Source organism: Bombina bombina, chromosome 1 (assembly GCF_027579735.1).
Source record: "Bombina bombina isolate aBomBom1 chromosome 1, aBomBom1.pri, whole genome shotgun sequence".
NCBI classification, from domain to species: Eukaryota; Metazoa; Chordata; class Amphibia; order Anura; family Bombinatoridae; genus Bombina; species Bombina bombina.
The window spans coordinates 824,147,838-824,167,320 of record NC_069499.1 but is presented as its reverse complement, the minus strand read 5'-3'; the positions used below and the strand labels follow the sequence as shown (position 1 = coordinate 824,167,320).

The 19,483-nt window shown below is 39.4% G+C and overlaps 1 protein-coding gene across 1 annotated transcript in view; it reads right to left on the bottom strand.

The window, feature by feature from the left end:
• LOC128646018 (cadherin-1) overlaps positions 1-17,659 on the bottom strand; it is a 135,193-nt gene extending 117,534 nt beyond the window's left edge. The window contains exons 1-2 of the mRNA XM_053699410.1: positions 17,441-17,659; positions 15,891-15,999 (exon numbers count right to left, since the gene is read on the bottom strand). Of these exons, the coding sequence (XP_053555385.1) occupies positions 15,891-15,999; positions 17,441-17,500 (169 nt within the window). The 5' untranslated portion in view covers positions 17,501-17,659. The remainder of the gene's footprint in view (positions 1-15,890; positions 16,000-17,440) is intronic.
• Positions 17,660-19,483: the final 1,824 nt, after the last annotated feature.

The following is a 19,483-nucleotide window of genomic DNA, read 5'->3' as shown; positions in this document are numbered from 1 at the left end:
GAGCGGCTTATTGGGTAAACAAATTGTTTTTGAAGTGGGCATCTCAACTTGAGGCATCTTCCCATCACCCTTTGGATCTGGGCAGGTCTGTCCTCCACCCTGTGCCTCAGGCATATCCACAAACACAATGAGGATGCTCTACAATTTCCATTTGTTTTGTACACTCCATTTACTACCTTTAGCCACAGCTCCAGACAGGGCTCCATATAGTCAGCAATTCCATAACCCAAACACTATATAATTGTCTGCTATAAAAAAAAAAAGTGCTATATAAAGGAGGGACCAGTCCATGTTTCTAGTAGCAAAATGAGGTATATTATTAGGGTTGACTGAGGAGGAATACAGCTGAGGGTTCCTCACAGCAAATCCCCAATAAATCAGATCAGTGTAGATACTAAAGAGAAGCAAACAAAAGACACACAGAGCCATCAATTCACACCTTTATATAGTATGACAAAATATTTGGAGTCACTTTTCCAGGCCACACTACGTATGGTTAAAAAGGGACATTTGAGTGATGGACTAATGTGAATATATCACTTCTAAATTCCCTAGGGACACTGCAGTGCTGGAAAGTATTTGAATAATAGATGTGCATTTTTAAAAAATTAAATGTACACCATGTTTGCAGCCTCCTGCCAGACAATTTACGCACTAATACATTTCCAGTCCTCCTCTTGCATGAATGGCATTAAATGGTTGCAAATTTCTTGACACATTTAAAAGGGCTTCAGACAAAAGACCTGAACCCCTGGTACATTAGGGAATTAACTAAAAAAACATAGGTAGTAGTTACCCCACGAACCATGGGTATTTCTGTTTAACTACTTCCCCCCTTTGAAATGTGCACTAAGACTCAAATTGTTAACCACGGAAAAATCCTGCCTTACCAACAACACAATTCTGGAGAGACAGGGTCACTACGTCCATAGAATAATTAGAACAATGCTATTACTCAAGGGGTAAAAAAAAATAAAAAAAAAATTAGACGAATATCTGTCAATTCAGCTTATATGGGACAAATATATTTACTCTCTGCAAACCTCATAGGAGCAAAGAAAAACTCGACCTACATAATTATCACCATGGAACACTACTTATAATTATTATTTCCTATTTTTCCCCTATAGGACTTCTTCACATAACGCCATCAAACAAATACCAAGTTTAAACCAATACACTGTTATGAGGGAAAAAAAATACGGAAAAACATAGGCAGTAGTATATGACAGAAGGAGAAAGACAGAAAGAAAAGACCAACCTATGAATCGTGAGTGATGGCTGAGACCATATTTGAACTTTAGAGAGTTCAGTAGAACAAATGCTGATACAAATTCAAAAAAATTGTAGGATATACAAATATATCACCAACAAAATGGGGAGATTTTATATATATATATATATATATATATATATATATATATATATATATATATTATACATATATACACACACTGGGCTCTTTATTAAGTAATGTATACCAAGCTCAGTTTCCAGAGAGCAAAGCTCATATATCATTGGAGCTAAATTCTAAAAAAAAATACAGAAATATGGAAATAACCAAAGCAATAGGTTTTACAGAAAACAATTGTGAAAATATATATTTGTTAATTAGGAATTACTCAGACATATGCAAACCTCGTAAAAGGATGCGTTAGGCATTGGCAGTCAAGGGGTAACACACTTGACCAACCATTCCTAAGCTTCCCCCCCAATAAATATCAAACCTATGGACTTCCAAAGCAACAATATTTATGTCTGGAGTTTACGCCGCTCAATAACAAGGTTGAACTTGTTTGTAAATCCCTGATTCCTATTATAGAGTTGGTCTTAAAACATAGAATCTGTAGCTGAAGAATTTTCTGAAGAAGCTGAAGAAATTCCTTGGCTCCCTAGCCGGCCCAATTACATATATGCTTTGAAACCTTTTTCCACCTAGGAATGTATTCAAGTTTGGGCGTGTACTTTAAAAAGGGAATTTACAGGAGAAGCCTGTGGAATGCCCCCAAAAATCTGGAACATCTGGGAACCTTTAGGATGGTAGATTTAGGTACTTTAGCAAGTTAATTGTGGTTATGTAAATCAAGGAGATGCAACAGCACTAGCATCATTTGCAAACTATGTAGTTAATCCCTCCAAAGATGTAACATACATAATAGCCACAACAATAGCAACATCATACTTTATTTTATTGTTTATGCAGACCTAGAATCAAAATTAAAAAGGGACAGTCTACAATAGAATTTTTATTGTTTAAAAAGACAGATAATTTATTACCCAGTTTTGCATAACCAACAGTTATATTAATATACTTTTTACCTCTGTGATTACCTCGATCTAAGCATCTTCTGACAGCCCCCTGATCACATGACTGTGACTATTTAAAATCTATTGACTTGCATTTAGTATTGTGTTGTACCAACTCTTAAAAGGGTCAGTAAACACAAGATATTGAAAATTATAAATTTATAGTTTTATTATTTAAAATAATTTTTATATGGTGTAGACTGTCAATGACTAGTGTGATATAGACGATATGTATTAAAATATTTTTCTGGTTGCATATTTGTAACTCCGCCCTCTATGGCATTTTTTTTTCACACCCTTGACACACCCCTTGACCAGGTTGCCAAGCGCGCTCTTGAAACTTATTAGAAAGCCTTCAGAGCGGATGCCAAACACTGCCAGATTCACAGCTGAGGGAAAGAGCAAAGAAAGTACGCATGCGCAGACAAGCAATCAATAAGTAGTTAGCAGGTTTGCAGATGCGGCATTCCGATATTTACTTCAGTGACAGCTGAAGGAAAAAGCAAAAAGGTGCGCATGCGTAGACTTAGGGAAAACAGCTGAGCATAATGGAACACGCTCAATATAGACATCAATGGCGCAATCGGCACCCCACTAATAAGCACAAAAAGGCATAAGGTAATAATCATAAAATAGTAGGGAGAAGCGGTGGGTGGGCTGCATTATTAGAAAAAAAAATCATAAGGGTCAATTATATGTTTAATCAAAAACTTTATGAAATAAGACAAATGTTAATTTAATATTACTAAAGCTGGTGTTTATTTTTAAAGCATAACAATTATGATGTTTACTGTCCCTTTAAATAACTCCTCGGGCGTGAACACAATGTTATCTATATGGCCCACATAAACTATCAGTCTCCTGTTGTGAAAAGCAAATACAAAAGCATGTGATGAAGATGCTGTCTATAGAGCCTTTGAAACATGCAGACATTTAGAGATGTAAATGTTATAAAGTATATTAAAGTATATTAATCTAACAAATGTTGGTTGTGCAAAGCTGGGGAATGGGTAGTAAAGGCAATATCTATCTTTTTAAACAATTTTTTTGTGTGTAGACTGTCCCTTTGAAATGCACTTAGGCACATAGGCTGCCATGTCTTTATTTAAGTGGTGTGCATGCACCTAGGAACTGTTTAAAGGGACAGTCTACTCCAGAATTGTTATTGTTTAAAAAGATAGATAATCCCTTTATTAACTATTCCCCAGTTTTGCATAACCAACACTGTTATATTAATACATTTTTACCTCTGTGATTACCTTATATCTACAGGCTGCCCCTTATCTTAGATCTTTTGACAGACTTACATTTTAGCCAATTAGTGGTGACTCACAAATAACTTAACAGGAGTGAGCATAATGTTATCTATATGAAACAAATGAATTATCACTGTCTAACTATGAAAAACTGTCAAAATGCACTAAGATAATAGGTGGCCTTAGAGGGCTTAGAAATTAGCATGTAAGCCTACCTAGGTTTAGCCTTCAACAAAGAATACCAAGAGAACAAAGCAAATTTGATGATAAAACTAAATTGGAAAGGTGTTTACAATTACATGCCCTATCTGAATCATGAAAGTTTAATTTTGGCTATATGATTACGTGTTATAAAGAAGAGTGTTTAAAATGTTTCTATCATGCATACAAAAGAGCAGTATTATAAATATGGTTGCATGAAGAAAGGTTAATTATTAGCAGTTTATCGATCTATTAATCACTGGCCGAAAGGGTCAAATCACAGAGAAAAAAAAAGTTGGTTTACGCAACACAGGAACATCCATTTAAAAATAAATAAACAAAGCACTATGATACATTTTGAAATATTGTCTTTTAGACAGAACAGAGAATTTGCTAGTGGAGATTTTCACTTTAAAGTATTGACTACAAAGCTCTTTAAAGCGGCGTCAGCTCTATTGCATGCTGGGAGCGCTACTGCTATGCACCATAATCATAAGTGAAGCACCCCCAAACATATTCAAAATTTTGCAAAGTAGCCCTCTAACATTCTTTTAAACATTTTATACTGAGTTTAAACAGTAAATACATGCTAGACATAATGATGTATTCAAGGCAAAGATTAGCCTTAGAATAATATGTAGATGCATTATTGACACCCATTACTTTATAGAAATGCAGTGGAATTTAGAAAACCAACAAGTTTCAGAGGTTAAAACTACAGGAAAAGGGGTAAAATAATTAAAGAAAATGCATTGCAGGGACTTTAAACTACACCTAATTAAACATTTTATATTACAATATCGAACTGTTTATTATCACTTTAATGATAAATTCTGCATTTCTGCGTTGGAAAATAATCTTCCACTATAATAGATTTTCTACCCATATGTTTAAATGACTTGTACATTATTTTTATTTTATTTGTGACACCAAAATAATTAGCTTTACTATACAATATAAAAATACATTTAAAATAAAGACACCAAGATAGCAGACTAAAACAAAATGATTATAGGCCCCTGCTCACTTAAAGGATTGTTATTCATTAAATGTAAGCAGTAAGTTAAACATTTACTAAAGAATTTCCCTCATTGTTAACGTATACAACCTTAGGCCTTGGGTCATTTGGGCTGCCCCACCCACTAAACAATTACAGTTCTTTACTACATTTATCAAACACGGATGGACATATTCGCTTCTTCTCTGGTGGGCAGCAATCCGCTGCCCGCATTTACCATTGCACACAAGCGCTCCTGTGCTCTTGCATGCAACCCCGCGCACAGCCCATCACGCGCAGGCAGGACCAGGGAGATTGAAATTCTCCACAGAGAGAACAGGGCAGGAAAGCAGCGGTCTGATGACCGCTGCTTGATAAATTCTGAATGCAAGTTCGCTTGGAGAAAAGGGCTTAATAAATCGAGCCCTTAATGTAATTTTTGGGGGCCTATTCATGTATTTGCCTTGAAAGGAATCTAGATTCATATAGGACTGTATATAAACAAGGCAGGATTTACACAGGCACATGTGAGTTAGATGCTTTTTGGCTTTTCAACTGAAATCTTATCTGTGATGCTATCACTGGCTGAAGCACTCACTATTGCCAACACACTAATATCTTTAGTAAGAGCCTTTTTAACTGTTCATACTGGAAGTTAACACTATACGATCAAAAGGTGGTAAAATACTTTTGAAAGCATGTGAGCAACTCACAGTAGCCAGTTAAAAAAATGCAGGCAGTATGGCACTAGCAGCTTGCTACCCAGTGGTAGCCAACACTACATAGCACATGTAACAAAGTTGTATAATTTAATGAGCCCTGAACATGCCCCTTAAAAAGAGTCAACCCTAAGCAGGTACCTATATTGTTAACTGGTAAATCAAGTTGTGAGAACAACAACAACTAAACAATAAAACCAAAGTCCAAATAAAATATTTTTGACACGTGTCACTTAACTGTATTCAACAATATGTAAGCTGTGAAGAAGGCCAATTAAATGCCCACCCTTATAGAGCACATTTGAAAAATAATAATAATAATAATAATAATAAGTGAACATAAAACTCAAACTTCTATAAAATCTACAAGACACTCAATAAGATTTGTGTCATGAGATGCAGGACATATGCAGGACACAGCAATGATGGTACAACTCTATTTTATTACAGAGCATAGTAATACACATCCAGACAGGTTGATTGTACTAAACTAACTGCGACACAGACACCGGACCTAAGCCCCGCCCACATGCTAGTGACATCACATCCTGCTCTCATCACATCTTCCCCTTTTTCAAAGGCAAAGCATACATTCGCATATATTAAATAACAAGGTACACCAACAGGGTATACAACAACATTTTGTTTTAGAACATTATAAAAACAGATAGATTAGAAAACATGAACAAATAAATTACATCCTGACTTGGACATCGGGGTAGACTACCCTAGTCCACAGTGACCATGGGATTATTCTGCCCATACTTCCGGTCACTGTTCTAGCTAAAAAGTCAGTCCCTGTATCGGGCCGGAAGCCTCACCACTCTTCCGCTTGATGTAACTTTGCATGAACTGTCCTCTGATACAGAAGATGGTGAACAAGAGTCTGCTGGAGGCAAAGATATATCCCCGCTATGATCTTGCTGAGGGGAAGGCACCTCTCTTAGAACAGGGGATCCCACCGGCGGTGGTACTGAGGTATCCGGTTCCAGACTCTCAGGTACAGGCTGAAGATGTCTTCGGTTACGGCGTGTAACCGTCCCTCCCTCTGTAAGGACTGTGTAAGACCTTGGTTCTGGAGAGCGGCCCACTACCGTAGCAGGCGTCTTCCATTTCTTCTCATCATCCAGTTTAATTCTGACACTTTGGCCCGCTTTCAGTTCCTGTAAAGGCCTGACAGAATGTCTCCTGTCGTAGAAGAAACGATAACCCTTTTTGGCCTCTTCATCCCTCCTAAGGACTTCGTCCCGAGGAACAGGGCCAGGCGGCTTGAAGACACCCACTGAGGGTAAAGTGGTGCGAATCTGGCGTCCTAGCATCAGCTGTGCCGGGCTAAACCCGGTGGCTTGAATGGGCGTCGCCCTGTATGACAAGAGGGCTAGGTACGGTTCAGATTGCTTTAGAATGAATTTTGTTGTTTGAACTGCCCTTTCAGCCATTCCGTTGGCCTGCGGATAATGTGGACTTGACGTGGAATGTACAAAATCATATTCCCTGCTGAAAGCACTGAACTCTGTAGAAGCGAACTGCATGCCATTATCACTCACCAGCTCCATTGGAATGCCCCAGCGGGCGAACAAGCTCTTCAGGCGAATGATAACGGCCTGACTTGTGATATCATTCAGGGGTGCTATTTCCAAATACCTGGAATAGTAGTCGATAACAACAAGAAACTTTTTCCCGTGCAGTTCGCACAAATCAACAGCTATTTTCTGCCACGGCCCCGCAGGCAGCGGAGTAGACATTAAGGGCTCCCTTCTCTGAGTAGGCCGGCGTTCCCGGCAAAAGGCACATTTAGACACGTGATTTGCAATGTCGGAGCTGATCCCAGGCCACCACACAGCTGTAGCTGCTCTTTCTCTGCACTTTGTAATGCCTAAGTGGCCATCGTGAATCCTATTTAACATCTCCTTCCTCATGCTGACAGGAATTACAATACGGTCTTGGAACAGCACCAACCCCTCCAGCTCCGTGAGCTGCGACCTCTCTGGCTGGTAAGCATTTAAAGACATCCAGGCTGCCCGGCTCTCGGGCCAGCCATCTCTTATGTACCTTATAACTTCTTGCAGATCTGTGTCCAAATATGTCTCTTTCTTTATCTCTTCCAGTTTCCTTGAAGAAATGGACTTAGAGGCCAGAACTGAATCAACATACACTTTTACATCCGACTCTGTGGAGGATTCTTCAGCAGCAGCCAGCGGGAGCCTGGACAGTGTATCCGCCACAACCAGCTGCTTCCCCGGCACATGCACTGCCTGAACATTGAACCTGAGCAGTCTCATTAAAAGTCTCTGGCATCTCAAGGGTGTTTTGTCGATGTCATAAGAATTGATAAGAGGGACTAGCGGTTTGTGGTCAGTTTCCAGGCTAAATTTCTCCAAACCCACTAGATAACGCTGAAAGCGCTCACAGGCCCAAACTGCAGCCAGGCACTCTTTCTCAATTTGAGCGTATTTTGACTCCGCAGCCGTCAGTGTGCGGGAACAGTAGGCGATGGGCTGTAGTTTATTGTCATTCAGCTGCAGGAGTGCAGCCCCCAACCCATAACTGCTTGCATCAGCACTAACCACAGTCTTTTTTGAAGGGTCGTAGAACCCCAGCACTGGGGCAGACCCCAGCAGGGACTTAGCATGCAGGAACGCTTTTTCTTGTGAGGGTCCCCAGACCCAGGCAACATCTTTCTTAACCCCTTAGTGACCAGAGCACTTTTCCATTTTCTGTCCGTTTGGGACCAAGGCTATTTTTACATTTTTGCGGTGTTTGTGTTTAGCTGTAATTTTCTTCTTACTCATTTACTGTACCCACACATATTATATACCGTTTTTCTCGCCATTAAATGGACTTTCTAAAGATACCATTATTTTCATCATATCTTATAATTTACTATAAAAAAAATGATAAAATATGAGGAAAAATGGAAAAAAACACACTTTTTCTAACTTTGACCCCCAAAATCTGTTACATATCTAAAACCACCAAAAAACACCCATGCTAAATAGTTTCTAAATTTTGTCCTGAGTTTAGAAATACCCAATGTTTACATGTTCTTTGCTTTTTTTGCAAGTTATAGGGCCATAAATACAAGTAGCACTTTGCTATTTCCAAACCATTTTTTTCCAAAATTAGCGCTAGTTACATTAGAACACTGATATCTTTCAGGAATACCTGAATATCCCTTGACATTTATATATTTTTTTTTAGTAGACATCCCAAAGTATTGATCTAGGCCAATTTTGGTATATTTCATGCCACCATTTCACCGCCAAATGCGATCAAATACAAAAAATTGTTCACTTTTTCACAAATTTTTTCACAAACTTTAGGTTTCTCACTGAAATTATTTACAAACAACTTGTGCAATTATGGCATAAATGGTTGTAAATTCTTCTCTGGGATCCCCTTTGTTCAGAAATAGCACACATATATGGCTTTGGCGTTGCTTTTTGGTAATTAGAAGGCCGCTAAATGCCACTGCGCACCACAAGTGTATCATGCCCAGCAGTTAAGGGGTTAATTAGGGAGCTTTTAGGGAGCTTGTAGGGTTAATTTTAGCTTTAGTGTAGTGTAGTAGACAACCCCAAGTATTGATCTAGGCACATTTTGGTATATTTCATGCCACCATTTCACCGCCAAATGCGATCAAATTAAAAAAAACGTAAAATTTTTCACAATTTTAGGTTTCTCACTGAAATCATTTACAAACAGCTTGTGCAATTATGGCACAAATGGTTGTAAATGCTTGTCTGGGATCCCCTTTGTTCAGAAATAGCAGACATATATGACTTTGGCGTTGCTTTCTGGTAATTAGAAGGCCACTAAATCCTGTTGCGCCTCACACGTGTATTATGGCTAGCAGTGAAAGGGTTAATTAGGGAGTTTGTAGTGAGCTTGCAGGGTTAATTTTAGCTTTAGTGTAGAGATCAGCCTCCCATCTGACACATCCCACCCCCTGATCCCTCCCAAACAGCTCCCTTCCCTCCCCCACAATTGTCCCCGCCATCTTAAGTACTGGCAGAAAGTCTGCCAGTACTAAAATAAAAGGGTTTTAAAAAAAAAAATGAATTTTTTTTTTAGCATATTTACATATGCTACTGTGTAGGATCCCCCCCTTAGCCCCCAACCTCCCTGATCCCCCCCAAAACCGCTCTCTAACCCTCCCCTCTGCCTTATTGGGGGCCATCTTGGGTACTGGCAGCTGTCTGCCAGTACCCAGTTTACAATAAAAAGTGTTTTTTTTTTCCTTTGTTTTTTTTTTTCTGTAGTGTAGCTTCCCCCCCCCCACCCCCCACAGACAAACCCCCACCACCTTGCTGATTATTTTCATTTTCGATTTTTTTATCTTTTTATTGATATAATATTGGGCAGTGTAGCTTTTCCCACCCGCTCCCTCCCCGTGCACGCGCCCGCCCCCACCCTCCCGTGCACGCGCGCGCGCCCGTGCGCGCCCCCAGCCACCCCCGCCCACGATCCCGCCCCCCTTCACTTCCACAGGGCCATCGATGGCCGCCACCCGCCTCCCGGTCCGGCTCCCACCCACCAACACAGGGAGCAACCGATCTCCGGTGCAGAGAGGGCCACAGAGTGGCTCTCTCTGCACCGGATGGCTTAAAAATGTTATTGCAGGATGCCTCGATATCGAGGCATCACTGCAATAACCGGAAAGCAGCTGGAAGCGAGCAGGATCGCTTCCAGCTGCTTTCCACACTGAGGACGTGCAGGGTACGTTCTCAGGCATTAACTGCCTTTTTTCTGAGGACGTACCCTGCACGTCCTCAGTCGTTAAGGGGTTAAGCAACTCTGTGATAGGGTGCAAAACTGTAGATAAATCTGGAAGAAACTTGCCCACGTAATTTACAAGGCCCAATATCTGTCTCAGCTCATGTACATCAGAAGGGCTTTTCATCTGTTCGATAGCCTGAATTTTCTCGGGGTCCGGCTTGATGCCATCCCCGTTGATGATATGCCCAAAGTAGCATAATTCAGTTTTCCTAAAATGACATTTTTCTTTATTCAGCTTCAGCCCAGACTCTTTGATAGCCTGCAGCACACAACTCAAACGCTGATCATGCTCTTCCACCGTAGACCCATACACTAGAATGTCATCCATGACGACTGCTGTGCCCACGTGGCCACTCAGGAGAGAACTCATTTCCCTCTGAAAGATCTCAGGAGCGGAGGATATCCCAAAGGGAAGTCTGCAGAAGCAGAACCGACCTACCGGAGTGATAAAGGTAGTCAGTTTGCGGCACTTTGGATCCAGGGGGATCTGCCAAAAGCCGCTAGAAGCGTCTAATGTGGAAAAGAACTTCGCCCCAGCCAACTTCGGGGCTATATCTTCCAACGTCGGCAGCACAAATCTCTCTCTCTTCACTGCCTCATTCAACCTTTTCAGGTCCACACAGATGCGCACCTTCCCATTTTTCTTTGCAACTGGAACAATGGGGGCACATCAATCAGTTGCTTCGACAACCTCTTCAATAACCCCCATAGACTTCATGCGCATGAGCTCTTTCTCCACTTGAGGCATGAGCGGGAACGGAATTCTACGAGGAGTAGAAATACTGTACGGGACTGCGTCACTTTTAAGTGCTATACGGACAGGTTTGCAGCTCAGTAGGCCCAACTCGCCAAACATATCTTCAGAGATCTCATTCACTCTGGCAACGAGGCCCAAGTCACAGGCTGCTTTTCTGCTCAATAAACTGTTAACACACTGACCTCGGATCACATGCACCCACATGGTGAACTTCCTTTGTTTGTACTCACAGCTGGCAAGAAATTTCCCCACACAATCAATGCGGCCACCAGGACTATGAACATTTGTAGTAACCTTCGCCAGCTGGGGCTGTCGAGGCAGTTTCATAAATTCAGCAAAAGACATTACAGTGATATCTGCTCCTGTGTCAATCTTAAAATCAACTTTGGCTCCCATTACAGTAAAAGTAACTTTCCAATCTTCCTCTGAGCTTGTCCGTTCCACAACAGACCCCACAAAAGACACTTCCTGACCCTCCTGGTCACTGTCCACCTGCATCTCCTTAATGTATTCAGTTTTACACACCACTTCAAAATGGCCTATTCTGTTACATTTTCTGCATCTTTTATCTCTGGCCGGGCATATAGCACTCTGATCATGAGCCCGGTAGCACCGTGTGCATCGGCCATGTTGCGCCCATCCACTTCTAGGCCTTTCCAGTACTTTAGATCTACCGCTCACACTGTGCCTTTCACTAGTAATTTTCCTAGACTGTTGCACTTCATCCACAATACTCTCAGACCTCAGATCAGCACTTTGCTTTTTCACCAGTTCACTCTGGCGGGTCATCCTAATAGCCCCGTCTAACGTTAAATCAGGCTCTAACTGCAGCTTCAGGGAGACTTCAGCATCTGCAATTCCAATAACTATTCTGTCTCTGATTTGCTCTTCTTTAGCAACACCAAACTCACAGAATTCAGCTAATTCATACAGGCTGCGCACAAATGACTCCACAGATTCTCCCACACGCTGATTACGTTTGTGAAAACAAGCTCTCTCATGAATCACATTTCTTTTGGGCACAAAGTGGGCACTGAGTTTATCCATAACTATATCAAAGTTAAATTCTTCCCCTTCTTGGAAAGTAAAAGCATTGAACACTGGCTCTACATCTTTCCCCATAGAATATAAAAGAGAATTAACTTGTACTTCACCACTCTCCTTGTTCAGTTTGGATGCAATCCTGAAGCGCTGAAACCGCTGACGCCATGTGGGCCAAGCTGCAGGCTGAGAAAAGTCAAAAGGCTCAGGTGGGGTAAACTTTGACATCGTCATCATCAGAAACAGAAGCGTAGTCCAGAACTTCTGACACCATGTCATGAGATGCAGGACATATGCAGGACACAGCAATGATGGTACAACTCTATTTTATTACAGAGCATAGTAATACACATCCAGACAGGTTGATTGTACTAAACTAACTGCGACACAGACACCGGACCTAAGCCCCGCCCACATGCTAGTGACATCACATCCTGCTCTCATCACAATTTGTTTTATTACAGTTTTCTTTTAGTAGAAAAAATGAAAAGCTTTCCTTTAAAGCAAACCCTTTTAAATAGAAAATGTGAATTTTACTTCTAAGGATAATGAGTTTTATGGGAAGTAAAGAGAAACCTTATTGACTATACAATGCATTAGCATGTAAATAATGCTATTGCATGCTCTTATCTACTTCTAATAGAAAGTAAAGCAAAACACATCAAATGTAACATCATTTCAACAAACATGATTTGTGTGTTTAAAGGGACAGTATACTGCAAAACTGTTTAAAGTATTTTGAATGACTTGTTACACCAGCTGCAGAGTATAAAATGTATGAGAAAATTATTTTTTTAGGTTTATTTGTGTATATGAATTAGTTGATTTGGCGTTTTTAAACTATAACCTATTGAAATGGATTGAGCGTGCATGTAATATCAGATCTCATTATGTTATCACTTTGTGTATATAGAATTGCTTCCTTATCTTATATATGTGTGTAAACCAAAGCGCAATACTTAGAGAGAACATTGGAAAATTAACATTTTATTACTTAACTATCCTGCACCCCACTGAGAGTGTAATTAAGTATGCTGTTTGTGTTTACTTAGGTTTATAAACAGCCTAAACTCCAGTATAAAAACTTTCAGTATAGGTGGGGATACCACCAGCTAAATCAGCTATTTCAAAATAAGGGTAAAGGAGCTTAATACACTCCAGCTGGTAAAATTGATCATTGCTAATAATTTAAAAGGTAAGACAAATTTTAAGTAAACTGTCCCTTTAAGCTGGTTGATTCCTGGAATAACTTTCCAATAGAATTTATAAGGACAAATATTCTAAGGTAGTTTAACTAAGTATAAAGCTATTATATAAAATTAATTCTTATAGTTCAGCAAGAAATATGGTCAGACTTTGAGCTAGATGTATTAAAAGGGACATGAAACCCAAAATCTTTATTTCATGGTTCAGATAGAGAATACAATTTTAAACAACTTTCCAATTTACTTCTATTATTTAATTTGCTTCCTTCTCATGTTATCCTTTGCTGAAAGGTTAATCTAGGCAAGCTCAGGGGCAGCAGAGAATCTAGGTTCTAGCTGTTGATTGGTGGCTGCATAAATATATATATATTGATTGCGATTGGCTCACCCATGTGTTCAGTTAGAAACCATTTGTGCATTGCTGCTCCTTCAACAAATGATACCAGGAGAATTAAACAGATTAGATAATAGAAGTAAATTAGAAAGTTGTTTATAATTGTATTCTCTATCTGAATCATGAAAGACATTTTTTGGGTTTCATGTCCCTTTAAGGCTTTTTTTCCCGCTATGTGGATCAGGTTCCCATGAGCAGAAACTGCTTCTTTTTCCTCTCCACCATCTTAGAGAAGTGGCGACACCAATCAGCTCGACACTCGCTTGTTCGGGGGGTTCTCCAGACCTTGGTTTCACCAGACCAGGGGGTTTCACCAGACCAGGGGGCAGCATTGTGCAATGTTAAAGCGACACTGTACCCAAAAATTTTCTTTTGTGATTCAGATAAAGCATGAAATTTTAAGCAACTTTCTAATTTATTCCTATTATCAAATTTTCTTCATTCTCTTGGTATCTTTATTTGAAATGCAAGAATGTAAGTTTAGATGCCGGCCCATTTTTGGTGAACAACCTGGGTTGTCCTTGCTGATTGGTGGATAAATTCATCCACCAATAAAAAAGTGCTGTCCAGAGTACTGAAACCAAAACAAAAGCTTAGATGCCTTTTTTTTCAAATAATGATAGCAAGAGAACAAAGAAAAATTGATAATAGGAGTAAATTAGAAAGTTGCTTAAAATTGCATGCTCTATCTGAATCACAAAAGAAAAAATTTGGGTTCAGTGTCCCTTTAAATTTCACCCCACAAGTGGCGTTTGCAGGTGCAACTTGCAAACCTGTCTACCTGCAGTAAAAAAAGGACCTCTTGTTCCAAAACCTCATACCCAAGTGGGGCTGACCTGAGTAACAACTGCGACTATATTATTATTACTATTATTAAAAAAAAAAAATGTTTGCTTTTTCTCTCACTGTAACTGTACATCTATATTGCAATGTAATACTGTCAACATAAAAATGAAATAGCATACAAGACACTGTACTGTAAAATATTGTCCGCTTTAATGTGTTCCCAATTATCAGTTTTACGTATTGTGCCTTTACCTTTAGTTTGACATTTAAAATATCTGTTTTTGCTTGTTAAAACTAACACATATGCTGATAAATACTTTAGTATTCTCTATAGAAAAGAAGAAAAAAAAAGGAGGTAACAAACAGCAATCAAGTTCCCTATGGGGTGTGGAAGAGATAGAACAAATGATAAGGAAAATTGTATTACCTAAGTATTGGTCATTGTGTATAATTGGAGAGGCGGCTTAAAGAGAGATATAGATACAGTTAGGAGGTCTGCTATTTCTACATGCTCTGCCAATGTATATTTGGATATTCTTGCAAACAATGGATTGGAGGCTTCAGTCAGCAAAAACAGAAATTTTGTAAAAAAAAATAAAAGGATCAATTTCCCATACATTTTATACCGCTACTATAACAAGTCATTAGGAACATCTAATTTTACACTATCCCTTTAAACATCTTTCTTTTTCCCATATAAATCAAACAACATACTATGTAATAGTACATCACTTAATAGTGATATAGATAAGTGACAACAGACGCACAACTTCACCAAGTATCCTAGACCAGGTGAGCATAATGTTGCCCAACTGGTTTTCACAAATATTCCAGCGAAACCTAAAACACACCCCAGACCGCAACAGGCCTGTGATAACAAGTCTCAGTTTAGCATTAGTCACAATGCTCAGAAAACAAAAGCAATATCTAGTTCCCCACTCCTTGTTTGTACTGATTGAGATATATATATATATATATATATATATATATATATATATATATATATATATATATATATATATATATATATATATATATATATATATATATATATATATATATTGTATTTATCAACACATGACTAACTGCTAATTAATTCTTGTACGATATTTAGGCACTTTTCTTACTAATGGTCACAAGGGAAGAGGTCAGAAATTTCTACAAAACCTCAAAGTGAGATTTCCTACACTGGTATAACCTCATTACCAGAACAAATGCAATTAGTATATTTATCATTTGTAGAAAGAAATATTTTACTACTGCTTGCTTTTAGATTGGGCAGTAGTCCAGTGTTCTTTTCAGGTATGAGCTTTTCTGTGCTTAAATGTATTAAGGAATTCTATGAGCTGTAATGGTCTATAATGATTTCCAGTAGACGGTATTGCAAAATCTTCTATGGTCTGAAAGCACAGTAATATCACAAAGCTTGAGATCAGCAGTAATGTTACCTTTGCCCAGGACTTGTCCCTGCTCCACATTCTTTGGCACCAGAAAAATGTATCTCTCTTCTGTGAACCCAAACCTGCATTGAGTCCATTCTGTCAGCCCTTCTTTGGTCTAAAATAGGAAAATAGTCATAATGATCTGATATTTACAGTGCAATTTAAAGTCACCAATATGACAAAAAAACAAACAAATTAGCTTTACTTTACTTTATTATGCAGGCAGATACAACAGTTAATAGAATGGGGCAGTTTAGTATCTAGACTTTTTTTGTCACCTGCCATATTCTGGGACACAAAGTGCACAAACATCTGACACAATGCATTAGTGTTGACTCCCAGGGGTGGTTATGAAAAGAGAATGGATTAAAAAGACACTATGAACTAACAACTATTTATATCATCCATATTTAAAGCAATTCTATTTTTTTCTCCCATGAAAAAAAAATTCAAATTAAAGCTTTGTACTGATATTAAAACTAAATGGAACCCTATTTTTTATACAGCTGAAATGGAAGTATCAATTGCCCACTGGCTTATGTCAAGTCCTATAAGTATATTGGCTGATAGGGATATGCTTTAACAATCATAAAGAGTTTTTTTTTTTTTCAAATAAATAAAAAAATGCAATACATGTTAAAATACTATTTCCATAGTAAAAATAAAAATGATAATATGCCTTAAATAACTCAGAGGTGGAGTATTAGAAGACACAGAAACAGTGTATATTTTAAATAGAAGCAAAAATGCTTAACATAATATGTATTTTACTGTTCCAGTGGCATATGCACATATGCTGAGTGTGCCAGTGCAGACACCACACCTTTTTAGAGTCAGCAGTGGCTTATATGATACAAATGAAGTGTCCACAGACACAATACACACAATTCCAGCAATCTGAGCAGACATGGTGTATGAATCCTTATCCTCTAGTCACATGTAGCATATGTGCGTATGCCACTGAAACAGTAATACGTTTTTCTAGAAGCATTTTACCTAAAGAAAGCATATTGTAAAAATGCTGTTTAAAACTGCAACACATTCATGCACATTTCAGCTTTGACCTTTCTACCCATTTAAAATGAATACTCTCTTTTCCATGGTATGAAGGAAAAAAATAATATCTATTGAGCTGGCAGGGGTCTTTAAAAAATACTGGACATTTAGGTGTCCGGTATTGTTGTATATATTTTACTGGACAGCCTGCTAAAATACTGGACTGTCCGGTTGAATACTGGACACCTGGCAACCCTATTAATAACTCATGTGGGGAAAATATTGAGAGCATCAGCTTACCAGGGTAATACAGGAATATAAACTAATACTCAAGGGGAAGTAAGCTAAAGTTCTCAGAGCGGAGATGCAAATATACAAAGCCAGCTCTAAATCAGGGACATCAAAAGTAACCCAAGACCACGGGGCAACAACGCAGATATTTAGTGATATTGGAATTTACAGGGGCAGAGAACTGGCTACAAGTTATGGAGGTCACATGAGCAGATCAATAGGAGAACTATGGGGACTGCTGCTAATTACCAGCTGCTGTTAGTACTGACCTGCAGGAAGATGAATAGCAGGAGCACAATACCCAGGGATCCAGGCTTCATTCCCCACATTGGGGACTTCAGAGGCTGTTACAGATGCTGCTGTGTCTGAGTGTCCTGCACTTGTTGTCCTGCCCCGTCCTAACCGGGTTGCTCTGTCAGCTGTATCTCAGTTATTCCTTTGCTCCCTTGTGTCTCCTGTACTTAGTGCTTCTATCTCCTGCCTGTATTAAGGGGTGGGGCTGCTACAAGCTGAGTTCTAGTCAGCCAGTTTGCATGGGGGGGTGGAGCTAGGCAGCAGACAGGTACAGGTAAGTTCTCAGCTTGTGTAAATAATGTCACTGTTTCACTGAAGAAAGTATTACTCATAAGTAACTCATTGCAGAGTAATAGTATCACCCTCACTGGAGGAAAATGTGTTAATGTAATGAGTAAACAAGTAATTAATGGGACAAGTACTAGATTGTACCTTAACAGACAGTGTATGATCATACAGGGTAAGTTATAATATCTATTTACCTGGCCATATAGCATTATTTTACTGGTGCACACAACCCACACAGCCCTTAACCTTTTAATGCCGTTCTATTCCGTCATAATTACACTGGGCTTTAGAGCCGTTATGACGGAATAGAAAGTCATAGCCAACGGCTGTCCTGAAGCCTTCTGTGCTTCCATGATTTGATCGCGGTCTGGAGGGCGTTCCTAGGGTTGTAGGGACGCCCCCTAAATGCGATCCAATAATTGAAATCTCGCAATCGTGTGCACGATCGCGTGGTTTTAATTTGTTTACATTGAAACAGTTGTTTTCCGATGTAGACACTTTAACCCTGTTGCAAAAGGGTTAAAAGGACAACTTACATCACGTCTTAAAATCACAAAACCAACCGTGCATGCTCTTAAAGTCTTAAAGAAACAGGCATATACAGTGCATAAAGCCTTAAAGGAAAGCTCGACAAATGGCCACATAAAAAAATGTATTTACAACTCACTGCACACTCACACAGTCTTAAAAGGACAGGCACACACACCCTTTAAAGGGACAACTCACACCACACACACAGTCTTAAAGCGACAGGTAACAATATGTGCACGCACACAACCTTGCATGCTCCCAAAGTCTTAAAGGGCCAGACAATATCCACTGCCTTTAAAGGGATGCTCAGTCTTAAAGGGGCGCTCAGGCTTAAAGGGGCGCGCACACACAAAATGCACACAGCCTTTGAACAGACAACTTACACTACATGCACAGTCTTAAAGGGACAGATCACAGTATGAGCATACACACAACATTGCTCACTCTAAAAGTCTTAAAGGAACAGACACCTAAACAACGATCACAGCCTACAGGGATATTTATTCTTAAAGAGACAGGCACACACCCCACAAAGCCTTTAAAGGGACAACTCACACCACACTCAGTCTTCAAGCAACAGATCACAGTAAGTGCACACACACAAACTTGTAAACTCCCAAAATCTTCAGGGGGTTAGTGTTAGGTTTTTTATGGGTGTATTGGGTGGGTTTATTTTTTAGGTTAGGGTTTGGGCAGCAATAGAACTAAATGCCCTTTAAAGGGCAATTAGGGTTGCCACCTCAGCCATGTTTTCCTGGATACTTATGAGTTACACATGCTGCAGGGTGTGCAGGGAGGAACATGTATTGTGTTTCTGGACATCACTTTTCATGTTCCTCCCTGCACACCCTGCAGCATGTGTAACTTATAAGTGTTCTGTATTTTAAGGGACAGGTGGCAACCCTAAGGGCAATGCCCATCCAAATCCCCTTTTCAGGGCAATGGGGAGCTTAGGTTTTTATAGTTAGCTTTTTATTTGGGGGGTTGGTTGTGGAGGTGGTGGGTTTTACTGTTGGGGGGGTTGTTAGTATTTTTATTAACAGGTAAAAGAGCTGATTACTTTGGGGCAATGCCCCGCAAAAGGCCCTTTTAAGGGCTATTGATAGTCTAGTTTAGGCTAGGTTTTTTTTATTATTTTGGGGGGCTATTAGTTTAACCCTTTAAGGACACAGCTTTCAGTTTGCTCAATTGTTTTATGA